At 40.6% G+C, this 15,133-nt stretch overlaps 1 protein-coding gene across 2 annotated transcripts in view; it reads right to left on the minus strand.

Moving 5' to 3' along the window:
* Positions 1 to 2,194: 2,194 nt before the first annotated feature.
* Positions 2,195 to 15,133, minus strand: part of LOC138663588 (zinc finger protein 773-like) — a 44,988-nt gene continuing 32,049 nt past the window's right edge. The window contains exons 2-7 of one of the 2 annotated variants that reach the window (XM_069749848.1): positions 12,818 to 12,967; positions 12,509 to 12,688; positions 12,302 to 12,425; positions 12,121 to 12,218; positions 11,832 to 11,922; positions 2,195 to 4,526 (exon numbers count right to left, since the gene is read on the minus strand). In XM_069749848.1, coding sequence (XP_069605949.1) covers positions 3,481 to 4,526; positions 11,832 to 11,922; positions 12,121 to 12,218; positions 12,302 to 12,425; positions 12,509 to 12,688; positions 12,818 to 12,895 — 1,617 coding nt within the window. In that variant the 5' untranslated portion in view covers positions 12,896 to 12,967 and the 3' untranslated portion in view covers positions 2,195 to 3,480. The remainder of the gene's footprint in view (positions 4,527 to 11,831; positions 11,923 to 12,120; positions 12,219 to 12,301; positions 12,426 to 12,508; positions 12,689 to 12,817; positions 12,968 to 15,133) is intronic. The other variant, XM_069749846.1, reaches the window with a different exon arrangement.

Here is a 15,133-nt window from a genome sequence, read left to right on the forward strand (position 1 = left end):
CTTGCCACCTTGGCATATACCATCTAGAGTCTAATATATCTTCCCAGCTTTTGTACAATCCATGAGGGTGAGTTACTATATGACAAGAGTATTCTCTGCACCTATACTGGTGAACTGAACATAGACACTTTTCACACAGCATGTGGTGCACACACATGGGAAGCATTTGTCTGATATTTCAATCACATTCATACACGCAGTCCTTCTGCACTTTCCCGATCCCCACATTTTATAAAAAATGCTCTAGTGCTGATGGACAAAAACCTAAATCACATCTATCTGTGGAATCTCCTACTTGGTTCCTATATCCTCTAATTAATATCCTATCTGAGTACGGGATTGTATAAAAAAATAAGCATTTATGTTCACCTAGATTGTCTTCACGTGATTTTTCCCACTTCACTACAGACTCCCACCCGAGACCTTCCTGTAAGTTTTTTCGAGTAGCAACGAACCGGAGAGTTTTATCTTGCTCACTGAAGGCTATTTATACATTGAGCACACATCACCAACGCTGCTCTATACCCCACAACACAGCAATATATCAGGACGGCAGTATAATCAGAACAGTTCAGCACAGCACTACTTCTCATTTAACAACTGACAAGGCACCAATAAACTGAACTAATATAATTAGCTAATCAAAAGCAGAATAAAAGTAATAAAGAAGGAAAGAAACATAGAATATAGGACAAGTATAGCAGAGCAGGTATAAGACAATAAAGACATTATAATTACAATATTTACAGTATTAACAATTGACATAATTACAAACAGTCAGGAATACTTGTTATAGATACAGACAAAACAAATGATGGAAAATCATCCACTTCATAACAAACCAAGAACAATTGTTAACAGCACTTACACAAACAATAGACAAACATGAGACAACAAATAACATACTTTCTTTTACCTGAGGGCTTTCCCGTTAGAAATCCCCAAAGATTTACTCTAGAAAGCCTCCTTCCCCCGAGAGAAAACTGTGTGAGTAATAAATCTACTCACTTAGGCTGGTATCACATTTGCGGTTGTGTCCGCAGCGTTTCTGACGCATACATCCGCATGCGTCTTGATTTCCTATCTTTGACATTGTAGACGCAGGTGCATGCGTTCACCCGCGTTTGCTTACGCATGCGTTTTTCGCGGTGTGCGGCAGGGCGCGGCTAACACACCATGTTGCAATTTTTGAGGCGGCAATTTTCTGTCAAATATGAGTGGGTTTAAAAAAAGCATTACTGTCTATGGGAACGCATGCGTACGCATGTCTTTGCGTAAGCATGTGTTCAATGAGCTTGCGTACTTCGGACTGCGCATGTCCAGGAACTGATTTAGACACGCCTATTGAGACACGCCCTCCTGGAAATATCAAACGCATGCGCATAAAAAGCACAAACGCATGTAAAAACGCATGCAAACGCTGCATTTATTTTGCCATCATGCGTAAGCTGATGCATTATCATGCATTTGCATGCGTTTGTGGTTCCGGACGATACGCTGTGGACTCAACCGCAAATGTGAACCTAGCCTTTCCCGGGATCTGGTTTCCTGTTCAGGAGTGATGCAGTCAATTGTTCAGTCTGAGATGAAAGTCGAAGGGGAATATTATATCCCCAGCCGGGGCAGTTCTCCTCATATTTCAGGACATATATATACCAGCCTTTTTCGGCTCTTAGGACATACTTACTAGCCCTTATTTCTACTCAACGGCGCCTGTAAATAGGAATCAGGACTACTGGATCACTTTTGTATACAGTGAGTCTATACAATTGTTTGGTATTAATTAACCCTTTCTTCCTGCAGCTCATCATTTTTAGGCATTGTTTGCAGACTACTATTAACCCTTTTTTTCTCCCCACTCCCCTGAAGCTGGGCTAAATGCAATTATTGACCATCATGTTTCGTGCTAGTTTGCTATTTTTCCATGCAAACAATATATCTACATTGTGTCAATATAGAATTCTTGCACCTGGCCAATTTTTGTTTTGTGGCTAATGCCAGTAAAATTGTATTTCTCTACATACTATCAGTGGGTTGTAATAGCGTGATTCTATATATATTTTTATTATTCGAATATTATATCCTGCTGAAGGCCTCCAAGTTGTTAGAGGAGGGATTTCTAGTCCTTCTCAGGCTTTTTTCTGTCTTAGGTACCCAAGCTATGAAGAATAAAACAGTGAGACACTCTTCTATTGTCTATCTGAATAATCTCTCTTTATTTTTGGATATGGTGATCTTTTATAGTACAAGATCAAAGGGAAATGAGGCATTACACAATAATATGGCAGAAATATGAGTTATACAATGAGAAAATGTGGGGGTACCTCCCTTATGTCAGTGTGTTCTGGTTCAAGCATTCAAGTTATCAAGAAAATTTGGGTGGAATCCATAGAATTTTGGGTGATGACAGACTTTATTGCTTAAAATTGGAAACAATAACATGTCCTTGATAATTTCTGGGAATTGAAGGGACTCACCAATAGCAATCAAAATATCCACACGTAGACAGATGATAATTATGAACATAGGCCATTATTCCATAATACTATTTCCTTGCATTTTATTCAGAACAGAAGTTTACCATTTCTTTCACAGTTTTTGTACAATTTGCCAAAAACATGTATAGTTTCTGCCTGTATGAGTTATTTTTGATGGTCAACAAAATAGAATTTTCCAACAATTCCTTTTTCACACTCTAGGTATGATAATGACTTCTATATGGGATTTTTGATGTTTAAAATGGTTGTCCACTACTTGGACAACTCTTTCTCTATTCTCATGTTTGGTCCTATTAAAATAAAAACAATTATACAAACTTCCCATGACGGCGCAGTTCCAGTGGTGTCAGCACTTGCATTCCTGATGCTCATGTGAGGTTGTTAAGTCATGTGAGCTGTGCATCAAGTCAGCACTGGTGTTACTGTCCCCACCTATGGACAAATCGAACAGCACAAGGAAATTAGAGAGCAGCTGCAGCTCTGGCTTCCTGTTGATGTTCAAGACGTCCAAAGGTGGGGGCAGGGAAGCAGACACTGGGCGCAGGGCTTGTGTGATGTAACAACCTTACGTGAGCCCCAGGAACGGCACCAGCATGGGATCTGAGTATGAGCATTTTTTACTTTTAAGAGGTCAAACATGAGGAATGACAGAAGGTTTTCCTAGTAGTTGACAACCCCTTTAAGAACATACAATTTTTGGATAAAACATTTTTAACATTCTGAACATGAAAAAGGCTTCTCCTCTGTATAACTTCTCTGATGTTTTTTTTTTATTCAAATAAATTTTTATTAAGAATAACAAGATAAATGACATGTTACATTGTCATTTTCAATACAAAGCTTTCCACCCCCCCCTTCAAACATTCCCATTCAATCCCACCACCCCCCAACCCCACCAACAAAGCAGCTCACCTTGCTTAGCACTTCCATAACTTCTCTGATGTTTATTAAGAGTTGATTTCTGTGTAAAACATTTCCCACATTAAAAACATGATAAAGGCTTTTCCCCTGTGTGGGTTCTCTGGTGGCCATCAAGATGCGCTTTCTGAGTAAAACATTTCGCACATTCTGAACATTTAAAAGGCTTCTCCCCTGTGTGGGTTCTTTGATGTTTAACAACATCTGATTTCTGATTAAAATGTTTCCCACATTCTAAACAGGGAAAAGGCTTCTCCCCTGTGTGAATTCTCTGGTGCTTAACAAGATATGCTTTCTGGTTAAAACATTTCCCACATTCTGAACATGAAAAAGGCTTCTCCCCTCTGTGACTACTCTGGTGCCTAAAAAGAGATGATTTCTTCACAAAACATTTTCCACATTCTGAACATGAAAATGGCTGTTCCCCTGTGTGACTTCTCTGATGTGTAAAAAGAGCCGATTTCTCGGTAAAACATTTCCCACATTCTAAACATGAAAATGGCTTCTCCCCTGTGTGAGTTCTCTGATGTGTAACAAGAGTTGATGTGTATGCAAAACATTTTCCACACTCTGAACAGGAAAAAGGCTTCTCCCCTGTGTGTGTTCTCTGATGAATAACAAGATTCCATTTCAGGCTAAAACATTTCCCACATTCTGAACAGGAAAAAGGCTTCTCCCCTGTGTGAGTTCTCTGGTGACTAACAAGATCTGATTTCTCATTAAAACATTTCCCACATTCTGAACAAGAAAAAGGCTTCTCCCCTGTGTGAGTTCTCTGGTGTCTAAGAAGATGCGATTTCTGGTTAAAACATCTCATACACTTGGAACAAGAAAATCTATTCTCTGGTCTGTTAATTTTTTGCTTCTTTGCTGTAGGAGCAATTTGTTTTTTAATGCTTATTTTGTGACTTTGATTTTCCTTAGTAGTTGGTAATGAATCAGAAGACAAGACCTGTTTCAAAGGATCAGATGACAGATCTTTGCTTTGAAGGAATGATGGCATATCTGGAGTAATGGCATTCACTTCAATTGTATCCTGTGAGAGCTCAAAATCATCTGATTTAAAAATTGAAGAGGTCATCTGTCCCTCTGATCGCCTGGTACAGTCATCTGTCAAAGAGAAAAACAATTATTAATTATATTGAAATTCATATTTAATATTTCTACTTAAAACTGTCCCTAAAAATGGCAAGTTAGAAAAAAATATGTAACTATTCTCCAAGACAATGAATGTTCACAGTCTAATAGAAAACCTCATAGGATGAACCAGTGGAGCATGGTGCTCAATTATTAGTTCATTCTGCCTCCCAAATATGGAATGAAAAGCTACAAATTAATGTTATGTAGGATAAAATAACACCAATAAAAATTTCTATTTATCTCGCAAAAAAACAAGCCCCCACTCAGATCCAATCTGTCAGTGGGAAAACAGAGGTTTCCACATTATTAATGTTTCAAAGGCTCTTGAAGAGCAACATAGCTTCCATAAGCCGATCCAGCAATAGCAGCTCTCTCAATGTCAAATCTCCCCCTTGCTTCTGAGTCTTGCAGTGTGCCCAAACCACATTTAGCATTCATGTACTTGGCACTACTATAATGAAAAAAACACTTAATTTACTGTGAGTGTGTGTCTCCTGAAAAACAATCTTGGCACTATGTGTTGGGTAATAAAATGGCAAATGTGCAATTTTCACCCTCCAACATCCATTGCATGCTAATTTACAGAAAGTGGCCGTGGAGTCAAAATAGTTACTACTATAGATTAATTCATTGAGGGTTATAATTTCCAAAATGTAGTTACTTTATGGAGATTTCCACTGCACTGCTGGTTTTCTGCCATTTTGTTATATTAGGACCTCTGCAAATGGTGGGTCTCATCCTCTCTGGGATCTGCTCCTGCGACGCCTGCTTCTGTCACCAGGTATCGCCTTATTCATTCTGCAGGCGGCTCTGGTAATGTAGGAGATGTCTGAACCAGAAGCTCTGGGTGGTGATGGCTCTGTCCAGCCACTAAGATTAGGGTTCCTAGGACCAGTAGTACCTTCTAGTCCGGCAATATGGGTGTGTGTGCTGTCCAGCTGAAGTAATTTGATCTCTGCTTCAGCCAAATGGAAAGCACCGCACCCTACTAAAGCTCGAAGAATATTACCGGAAGCTGCCAGATACAGCCTTGTTTTCCTCAGGTTTAGTCTTCTGCGCTCAGCTCCCAGCTTGTGTATTTGCTCTCTGTTGTGACCCCAGGCCATCTACTGACTACTCTGGCATCTTATGATTTTGTATTTTCTCTGCCCTCCTTGTTCTGACCAGGCTACCTGACTATTCGTCTTTCCATCTCACACTACAGATAGGCAGATAACACCATGGCCAAAGCCTAGGGGTCTCTGTGTAAGGGTCATGAGCATATCAATCCCTGTGATCTGGAAAATGGAGTAGATAGCACCAAGCCTGTTCATGGTAGCCATCTTTTGAGCTGCCAGGAGACCACAATACATTTTGTCTGCAAACTATTCCAGCAAAATCTGCATTCATATAGCTAAATAGCGCTCCTTCCCTTCTTAACCCTCCATGTGCGCAGACAGTAGTGCACAACTGTATATAGGGTATTGTTGGACTCAAGAGACGTTGGAAAATAATTTGTAAGGTCTATTGGATTCCTATTATGCTTTGTGAAGAATTGCAAAGTTATCACCACATAAAGTGACCACGTCAGATTTGAAAAATGGGGCCTGATTAGGAACATAAAACTGGCTGCAGGAACTGGTTATCAGAGTATTTTGTAAACTAACTACTGTAGTCAAAATCTGTGAGTATAGACAAAAACAAGTCTACTGAAATGATCAAACTCAACAAACTTCATCAGTAAAGAATGAGTAACTCATGGTGAAAGCTCTCTGGGGTGATTAGAGTATGGGGCTCGGTGGCTCTTGGCAATCTAAACCAATATTTGCTATAAGATTAGTTTTAAAAAATTAGACATTTAAAGATAAGTTTTTAAAATAATGCAGAGCTGAGAGGTCTTAAAGGGAACTTGTCAGATCCCCTGTGGCCTCAGACGCACAAAAAGTTGTGTCTACATACTGTAGCTAAATACCCTAACAGTCCCTTCATTACATTACACAAACAGATCTTTAAGTGTTCCGGCTTTAGAAAGGCACACTGTGCATGAGGTCTTCTACAGTTCCGATTATACGCAGTGTGACTCTCTGAAGCCGGGCATGCGACCAGCTTCAGAGGATCAGTGCAGTGAAGGAAAGAAGCAGCGAGTATGCGCGATGATGCCGGCACTTGTAAGTCCTGTTATTAAACCCACATAGGCTTGAAAACATGCTAAGTGGGCCGATTAGTCTAGGGAGACTAACGCCCCATTGACTAGTCAAAGGCTTCACTTACATATCTTAAACGGACTTTTGAAATAGTTTTTCTAAAGCTCTGTTTATGTGTGTAATCTAATAAAGGGACTATTGAGCAGGTACGTAGACACAACTGCAGGTGGTTCTGAGGGCATGAGGGACCTTACAGGCTCCCTTTAAATTTAGATAGCGAGGCAGGCCAATCCCACCACAATCAAACATACCATACAGATTGAACATGTAAAAACATTAAAAAAAAGACAAAGAATAAAAATATCATTCCCCAACAACGTTTGGTTTGTTTACAGAACTCCAATATTAACTGCTTTACCACCAGAAACGTCCCTGTGACCTGGTACTTATTACGTCCTGGCAATTTTGCGTGCACAGAGGCTGTGCGCGAGCAATCACTGCCAGATGTCAGCTGATTCTGACAGGTGACGCCCGGAACTTTGTGCCAGAAGCGGTCCTGCTCCACTCCCAGTATTTTAACCTCCTAAATGTCACAATCGAATTCAATTGCAGCTTTTCGGGAGCAGGCATAGGAAAGAAATCCCCTCTGCCCTTGGATCTGCTCAGAGCATGATCAGCAAGTTTGCCTAGCGTAGGGATGCTATACAAGCAATCAGCCTGCAAAAAATGAAAGTCCCATAGTGGGACAAAGTTAAAAAAAAAAGGAAAAAACAAAAATTGTAAGAATTTTTTCGTAGAAATATTTATTAATGGGAGATATGTATCTCCCATTAATGAATATTTGTATGAAAAAATATACTGTATATAGTATAGAAAAATATATATAAACAATTAAAGTACTTCTCACCTGGGTAGCTATATTTGGCATTGCCGTGTTCAGAACGACCTGACCTATAAAACTGTCCCACTAGTTAACCCCTTTAGTGAACGCCATAAAAAATAACTAACTAAAACATAAAACAAAAATACAATGCTTTATCATCATACCGCTGTACAAAAATTGTAATAAAATGCAATCAAAAACAGGACTATAAAAAATATGGTACCACTGAAAACATCATCCCCTTTTCCCGCAAAAAAAAAGCCACCATACAGCTCAATGAGCGGAAAAATAAAAAAGTTATAGCTCTCAGAGTAAAGCAATGCAAAAATAATTATTTTTTCTATAAAATAGTTTTTATTGTGTAAAAGCGCCAAATCATAAAAAACTGATATAAATCTGGTATTGCTGTAATTGTACTGACCTGAAGAATAAAACTGCCTTATCAATTTTACCACACGCAGAACGACATAAAAGAAAATCCCCCAAAACAATTCCTGAATTGCTGTTTTTGTTCATTCTGTCTCCCAAAAATCGGAATAGAAAGCAATCAAAAATGTGATGTGTCCGAAAATGGATCCAATAAAAATGTCAACTTGTCCCGCAAAAAACAAGCTATCACATGACTCTGTAGGTCGATATATTGAAAAATTATATCTTTCAATATATGACAATGTGCAATAAAAAGCGTTTTTTAGCGTGTGACAGCAGCCAAACATAAAAAACAGATAAGTCTGCTATCGCTGTAAACGCACCGACCTGAAGAAAAAGGCCACCATATCACGTATACCAGATGAGGAATGGCATAAAAAAAAAAATAAAACCAATTCTTCACCTGCTGTTGATTTGTTTATTCTGCCTCCCAAAGATCGCAGTAAGGCTCAGTGCACATTTATCTTGCACTCTGCGCTGAGCACTTACATCGGGGTTTCCGTGTAAATCTCTGAAATACGTGATTCAGACAAAACCCTTGACGGAAGATTCCCTATAATGAGGCATATGGAAAATCTGCTGCCTCATTATAGCGAATGGACCCTTCGGGGGTTACATCTGAATCATGTCAATCATAGTTTTAGATGGGATCCCTGATGTAAGTGCTCAGCATTGAGCATCGGGTAAATGTGATCCCAAACGTTATGTAAAATGTTCCTAACAAAATCTTCAACTCAATCCACAAAAAAGTCCACACTCAGGTCAGTCAACAGTTAACGGAAATATAGGGGCTTCCATGTTACTGGTAGCACAAAGGCTCTGGAACAGCGAAATGGCTCCTCGCTTCTCAAAAGAAATTCAGAAAATTCTGCGCTCCCAAATACAAATACCCCCCCTCCCTTCTGGGCCCCACAGAATGCCTAAACCACATATAGCATCCACATGAGTTGGGCATAACAAGCTGGTCACTATAATGGTACTGGTCACTACAACATACTGGTCACTACAACAGCAGTTTACAATTTTCACTTGGCAACATTCATTGCTGCTTGTTTCTGGAAAACATCCATGGAGTCAAAATCCTCACTAACCTGTAGATACATTCCCAAAGGGGTATAATTTCCAAAATGGGGTCACTTAAGGGAGGGTTTCTGATCTTCTTAGGGGCTCTGTATATGGAGTCTGCAAACTATTCTACGAAAATCTGCGCTCCTGGAGGCAAATAGCGCTCCATCCCTCCAGAGTCTCTCCATATGACTAAGCAGTACAGTAGAGCCACATATAGGGTATTGCCATGCTCAGTAGATATTGTGGGACAAATTATGGTGCAATTTTTACCCAATTATTGTGTGAAAATGTAAAATCTGGGGCTAAAAATGTAATTATTTTTTCTTCACTGCCCAATGGTATAAAATTCTGTGGCAACCCATGGTGTCAATCTGATTACTGCAACCCTAGATTAATTCACTGAGAGGTGTAGGGTCACTTACAGGGGTGGGGGGTTAATTCTGCTGTTCTGGCAACTCAGGGGCTCTCCCAGTGTGTTATGGCACTCGCGAACCATAACAGTAAAATCTGCATTATAGTATGGCGCTCCTTCCCTTCTGAGCCTTGCACTGTGCCTGACAAATATTTCTCGATTACTTGTAGGGTATTGGCGCACTCAGGAAAAAATAGACCTCAGTTTTTTATGAAAAAAATGTTCCTACTAGCCCTTAGAAAAAAATAAAACTTGGGGCTAAAACAACATTTTAGTGGTAAAAAATGCAATTTATTCTTTCTTCACCGCTCAATTGTATAAAATTCTGTGTCAATATGATCACTGTACCCCTAGATTAATTCATTGGGGAGTATAGTTTGTAAATGAGTTCACACATGGGGGGTTTCTGTTGTTCTGGTACCTCAGGGGCACTGCCAATGTGATATAATACCCTCAAACCATTCCAACAAAATCTGAACTACAATATGGCGCCTCTTCCCTTCGGAGCTTTGCACTGTGACTCAAAAGTAGTATTCCTCTCCATATGGGATATCGACACACTCAGGAGATATTGCACACCAAATTGTATGGTGCAATTTCTCTTGTTACCCTTGTAAAAATAAAAAAATGAGAGCTAAAACAACATTTTTGTGTGGAAAATGTGACTTTTTTTATTTTCAGGGCTCAATGTTATAAACTTCTGTGAGGCACCGAAGGGTTTAAAGTGCTCACTAAACATCTAAATATATTCTTTGAGGGGTTTAGTTTCCAAAATGGGGTCACATGTGGGGTGTTTAACACATCACGGGCTCTCTAAACAGGACATGGCGTCTGCCAATGATTCCACCAAGTTTTTCATTCAAAAAGTAAAATTACGTTCCTTCACTTTAGAGCCCTACCGTGCGCACAAACAGTAGTTTTCCCCCACATATTTGGTATCGGTAAGGTCATGATAAAATGCACAACAAATTTTGGGGTCTATCTTTTTCTGTTACCCTTGTGAAAATAAAAAAAAGGGTCTAAATAAATTTTTTGTGAAAAAAAGGTGAATGTTCATTTTTTTCAAAATTCCTATCAAGCACCTGAAGGGTTAATAAACTTCTTGAATGCGGTTTTGAGCACCTTGAGGAGTGCAGAATTTAGAATGGTGTCACTGGAGTATTTTCTACAATATACACCCCTCCAAGTCACTTCAAATGTGAGGTGGTCCCTGAAAAATAATTTTGGTAATTTTGTTGGAGAAATCACTGGTCAACTATTAACCTTTATAACTTCCTAACAAAAAAAAAAGTTTTAAAAATTGTGCTGATGTAAAGTAGATATGAGGGAAATGTTATTTATTAACTATTTTGTGTGACATATCTCTTTGATTAAAAGGGAACCTGTCACCCCCAAAATCGAAGATGAGCTAAGCCCACCGGCATCAGGGGCTTATTTACAGCATTCTGGAATGCTGTAGATAACCCCCGATGTAACCTGAAAGGTGAGAAAAAGAGGTTAGATTATACTCAACCAGGGACAGTCCCACTGCGGTCCGGGGCCTTCCATCTTCTTACGATGACGTCCTCTTCTTGCATTCATGCTCTGGCTCCGGCGCAGGCGTACTTTGTCTGCCCTGTTGAGGGCAGAGCAAAGTACTGCAGTGCGCAAGCGCCGGGAAAGGTTAAAGAGGCCCAGCGCCTGCACACTGCAGTACTTTGCAGTACTTTGCTTCTTAGGACGTCATCGTAAGAAGATGGGAGGCCCCGGACCGGACCGCGACGACCATCGGACCGGACCGCAGCGGGACCGCCCCTGGGTGAGTATAATCTAACCTCTTTTTCTCATCTTTCAGGATACATCGGGGGCTGTACAGAATGCTGTAGATAAGCCCCTGATGCAGGTGGGCTTAGCTCATCTTCGATTTTGGGAGTGACAGGTTCCCTTTAAGGGCATAAGAATTCAAAGTTTGAAAATTGCAAAATTTTCCAAATTTCCACCAAGTTTCCAGTTTTTTCACAAATAAACGCAAGTTATTTAAAAGAGATTTTACCACTGTCATGATGTACAATATGTCGCGAAAAAACAGTTTTAGAATCAGAGAGATCCATTGTAGTGTTGCAGAGTTATTACCTCATAAAGTGACAGTGGTTAGAATTGTAAAAATTAGCCTGGTAATTAATGTGCAAACATTAAAGGGGTTAAACAGGAGTTGCACTCATTTATGATGGACCATTGGAACTACTAGGAGTCCTGACCAGAAGAGTAGAGTATATGTTACTCCTGATTTCAGGAGAGATTGTGCAGTAATCCGAATAATCTTGTTTGAAGTTAGTCAGTTTTAAAAGAAATTGAAAATTCTATTCGCAAATACTACTCACCTGGGTAGTCAAATGTAGGAATCTCCTCTTTAAACCACTCATCACACCTCAAATATGTCTCTGTAGTATTAATATGGGTCAGATCTTCACCCTGAAACAAATATTGTAAAAGCCACAGACAGAAGGAGAAGTCACATCTATGATCAGCTCTATTTCTGCCATCTCCACAGTTTTCATTACACAAGTATAAAACATATAATACTGATGGATAAAACTAGATCGAGCACTAGATCTTCACAGCCGTCTACACATCATAGAGGAGATCTCATGACACCTTCTCTCCATCTACCTGATGATCCTGAGGAACATTTGGATCTTCTTGTTTACAGTCCTGAGGAAGAAGAGGACGGGGACATCTCTCTGGTGTTGTCCTCTTACTGGATAGATCTGGAGGAAACACATACAGGGACTGAATTCATTCTTTACATACAGATAATTATAGGCTGTGCGTATTTAGTCTTGTCTATTACCTGATGATGTGAGGGGCTGGGGAACCTCCATCATGACGTCCTTGTACAGATCTTTGTGTCTTTCTAAATACTTCCACTCCTCCATGGAGAAATAGACAGTGACATCTTGACACCTTATAGGAACCTGACACATACAATGATACCGTCATCCCCCTAATCCCTTCATAGTGTTACTGTATAATGTCCCAGCATTCCCAGCAGTGTCACCTCTCCAGTCAGCAGCTCAATCATCTTGTAGGTGAGTTCTAGGATCTTCTGGTCATTGATGTCCTCATGCATCAGGTGGTGAGGTGGAGGTCCTGTGATTGGGCTCAGGGGTCTTCCACATCCCTCAGACACAGGGTCCTGACAGTGCTCACTAGAGGTCTTCATCACTACTGTGTAATCCTGGTAATGGAAAGACACATTAATAAATATCACTACAGACATTTCCAGAGTCCTCACCTCTCCAGTTCTGTCCATCTGATATTCCCATAGATAAGAATGATGTAATGTGACGTCATCAGAATCTCTCACCTCTCCAGTAAGCCGGAAGAGGATCTCTATGGTGAGGTGTATTATCCTCTCAGCCATCTTGTTTCTGTCCATATCCATCCTTGATGGGTAAATCAGGAAAATTCTCTTATATAGAAGATTTTCACTGAGGGGATCCGATATTGTAGAGACCTGAATGAGAAGAAGATGAGCCGATGTAACATCATAAAAATCCTGTGTAATAATACAATTACTGAAGATTAGTGAAACATATGAGAAGATTTATTATTTTACAGTATTTAGTTCTCTTCTTTACATCTACTAATAAAACCTACATATTTTAGGCCACAGACAACATGGAGTTTCTCTCTCGGAGTCAATGGGAACCTATGTGTTAGTCTATGGGAACGCATAGGAACGCAAGGACATGCGTTTGTTTGCGTTTGCACAAGGGTCTATATACAGAAATCCTATGAGCCACGCCCATTGGGCGTGGCTTTTGTCAATGAAATTCGCCTTGAAATATTTTTTCATAACAAACGTATGTGCATAAACAACGCGAACGCATGCAAGAATGCATGCAAACACGTGCAAATGTTGCGGTTTTTTATCCGTCATGTGTAAGTTGATGCAGATAAAAAACGCAGAGTTATCATGCCATGTGTTTGCCTTTGCGTACTAAACGCTGCAGACTCAACCCCAAATGTGAAACTAGCCTAAGTAATTATCATTTTTCTCATTCCCCACAACAGCACCATGGAGAGAGATTTCAGAGGAATCCCTTGGGGAGGGACCACCGCTTGTAAGACATTAGTAAGATGTAAGATAAATAAGATCTCCAGCACCTAAATCCATCCTAGTGCTTGAAAAAAGTGGAGGGTAAGGACCTTGTGACAGGCCTACAGATTTGTTCCAGAGAAGCTTTAGCCCAGGATGTAGAGACAGCCCTTGTGGTGTGGTTTTATATTATCAGGGGGTGGGAATACTTCCCAAAGAGTAGGCCAAGGCAATCCTTGTTCTGACTCATCTGTCTATGTACCCTTTGAACGAAAGCCTGGCCTCTCCTTGGACTATGAAAGAGAGCAAACAGAGAGGAAGATTTAGTGAATTCACTGGTTGACTCTAGGTATTGTAACAGGTATCTCCTACCATCCAAGATGTTGAGCTCTTTTTCCCCCTCTTTTTTAGGGTTATCACAGAAAGATGGCAAAGCTAGCTCCTGAGATCTGTTGAAGGTTGTTACCACTTTTGGGAGAAAGGGTTATACTTAGCCCTGACCCAACCTATCTGGTAAGACCTGAGTAGGTGGTTGGTTGACCGATAGTGCCTGCAGCTCCCCCATCCTTCTAGCTGATGCCACCAGAAGGGCTATTTTTAGGTTCAAAATCTAAATCCAGCACTCTGATAGGGGATCAAATGGGAGACCTGTTGATAGACTGTCAGGCGAGTACGCTTGAAAGGCAAACATACGAGGATATGAGCACTGGGACCTGAGAACTAACAAGAGTGTTAGGAAATAAACTTACAACATTACACAGGTACCTTCCACCCAGTGCAGGTGCCTTAAATAATTAGTGCTCCCCAGCCACTGGTTGTGGACACTTTAGGATGGCGCGAGCTGTCTTATTAAGAAGCTGGGAGCTCACTGTGCCCGGGCATCTGCAAGCAGTGCACAGACCCTGGGCAGCCGCAGGAGGATGAGGACAGGGCGCGGGACCATGGTGGTGAGCATGGGCACCAGAGAAAAAGCAGGGATGGCAGGAGGGGAGGGAGGTGCGGCGCTGAAAATTTTTGGTGTCTTTGCTGGGGAAGGGAATGTAGAGACACCGGCGTTATACAAGTTGCCCTTTTCTCAGTTTGAAATGTTATTAAGAAATGGCAGTTAACAGGAGTAGTGGAGGTCAAGATATGGTCTGGAAGACCAAGTAAAATTTCAGTGAGAACAGCTCGTAGGATTGATATAGGCAAAATCAGAACCCCTACTTGGCTGCAAAAGACCTTCAGAAAGATTTAGCAGACTTTGGAGCTGTGGTCCTTTGTTCTACTGTTCAGAGACACCTGCACAAATATGGCCTTCATAGAAGAGTCATCAGAAGAAAACCTTTCCTGCATCCTCACCATAAAATTCAGCTTCAGAACTATGCCAACGAACATCTAAACAAGCCTCATGCATTTTGGAAACACACCCTATGGACCGATGAGGTTAAAATAGAACTCTTTGGCCACAATGATCAAAGGTAGTGTCGAGGAAAAAGAGCACAGAATTTCAGTAAAAGGACATCTCGCCAACCATTAAGCATCGGGTTGGATCAATCATGCTTTGGGGTTGTGTTGCAACCAATCTCACGAGGAACATTT

The sequence above is a fragment of the Ranitomeya imitator genome, chromosome 2 (genome assembly GCF_032444005.1).
Source record: "Ranitomeya imitator isolate aRanImi1 chromosome 2, aRanImi1.pri, whole genome shotgun sequence".
NCBI lineage: Eukaryota > Metazoa > Chordata > Amphibia > Anura > Dendrobatidae > Ranitomeya > Ranitomeya imitator.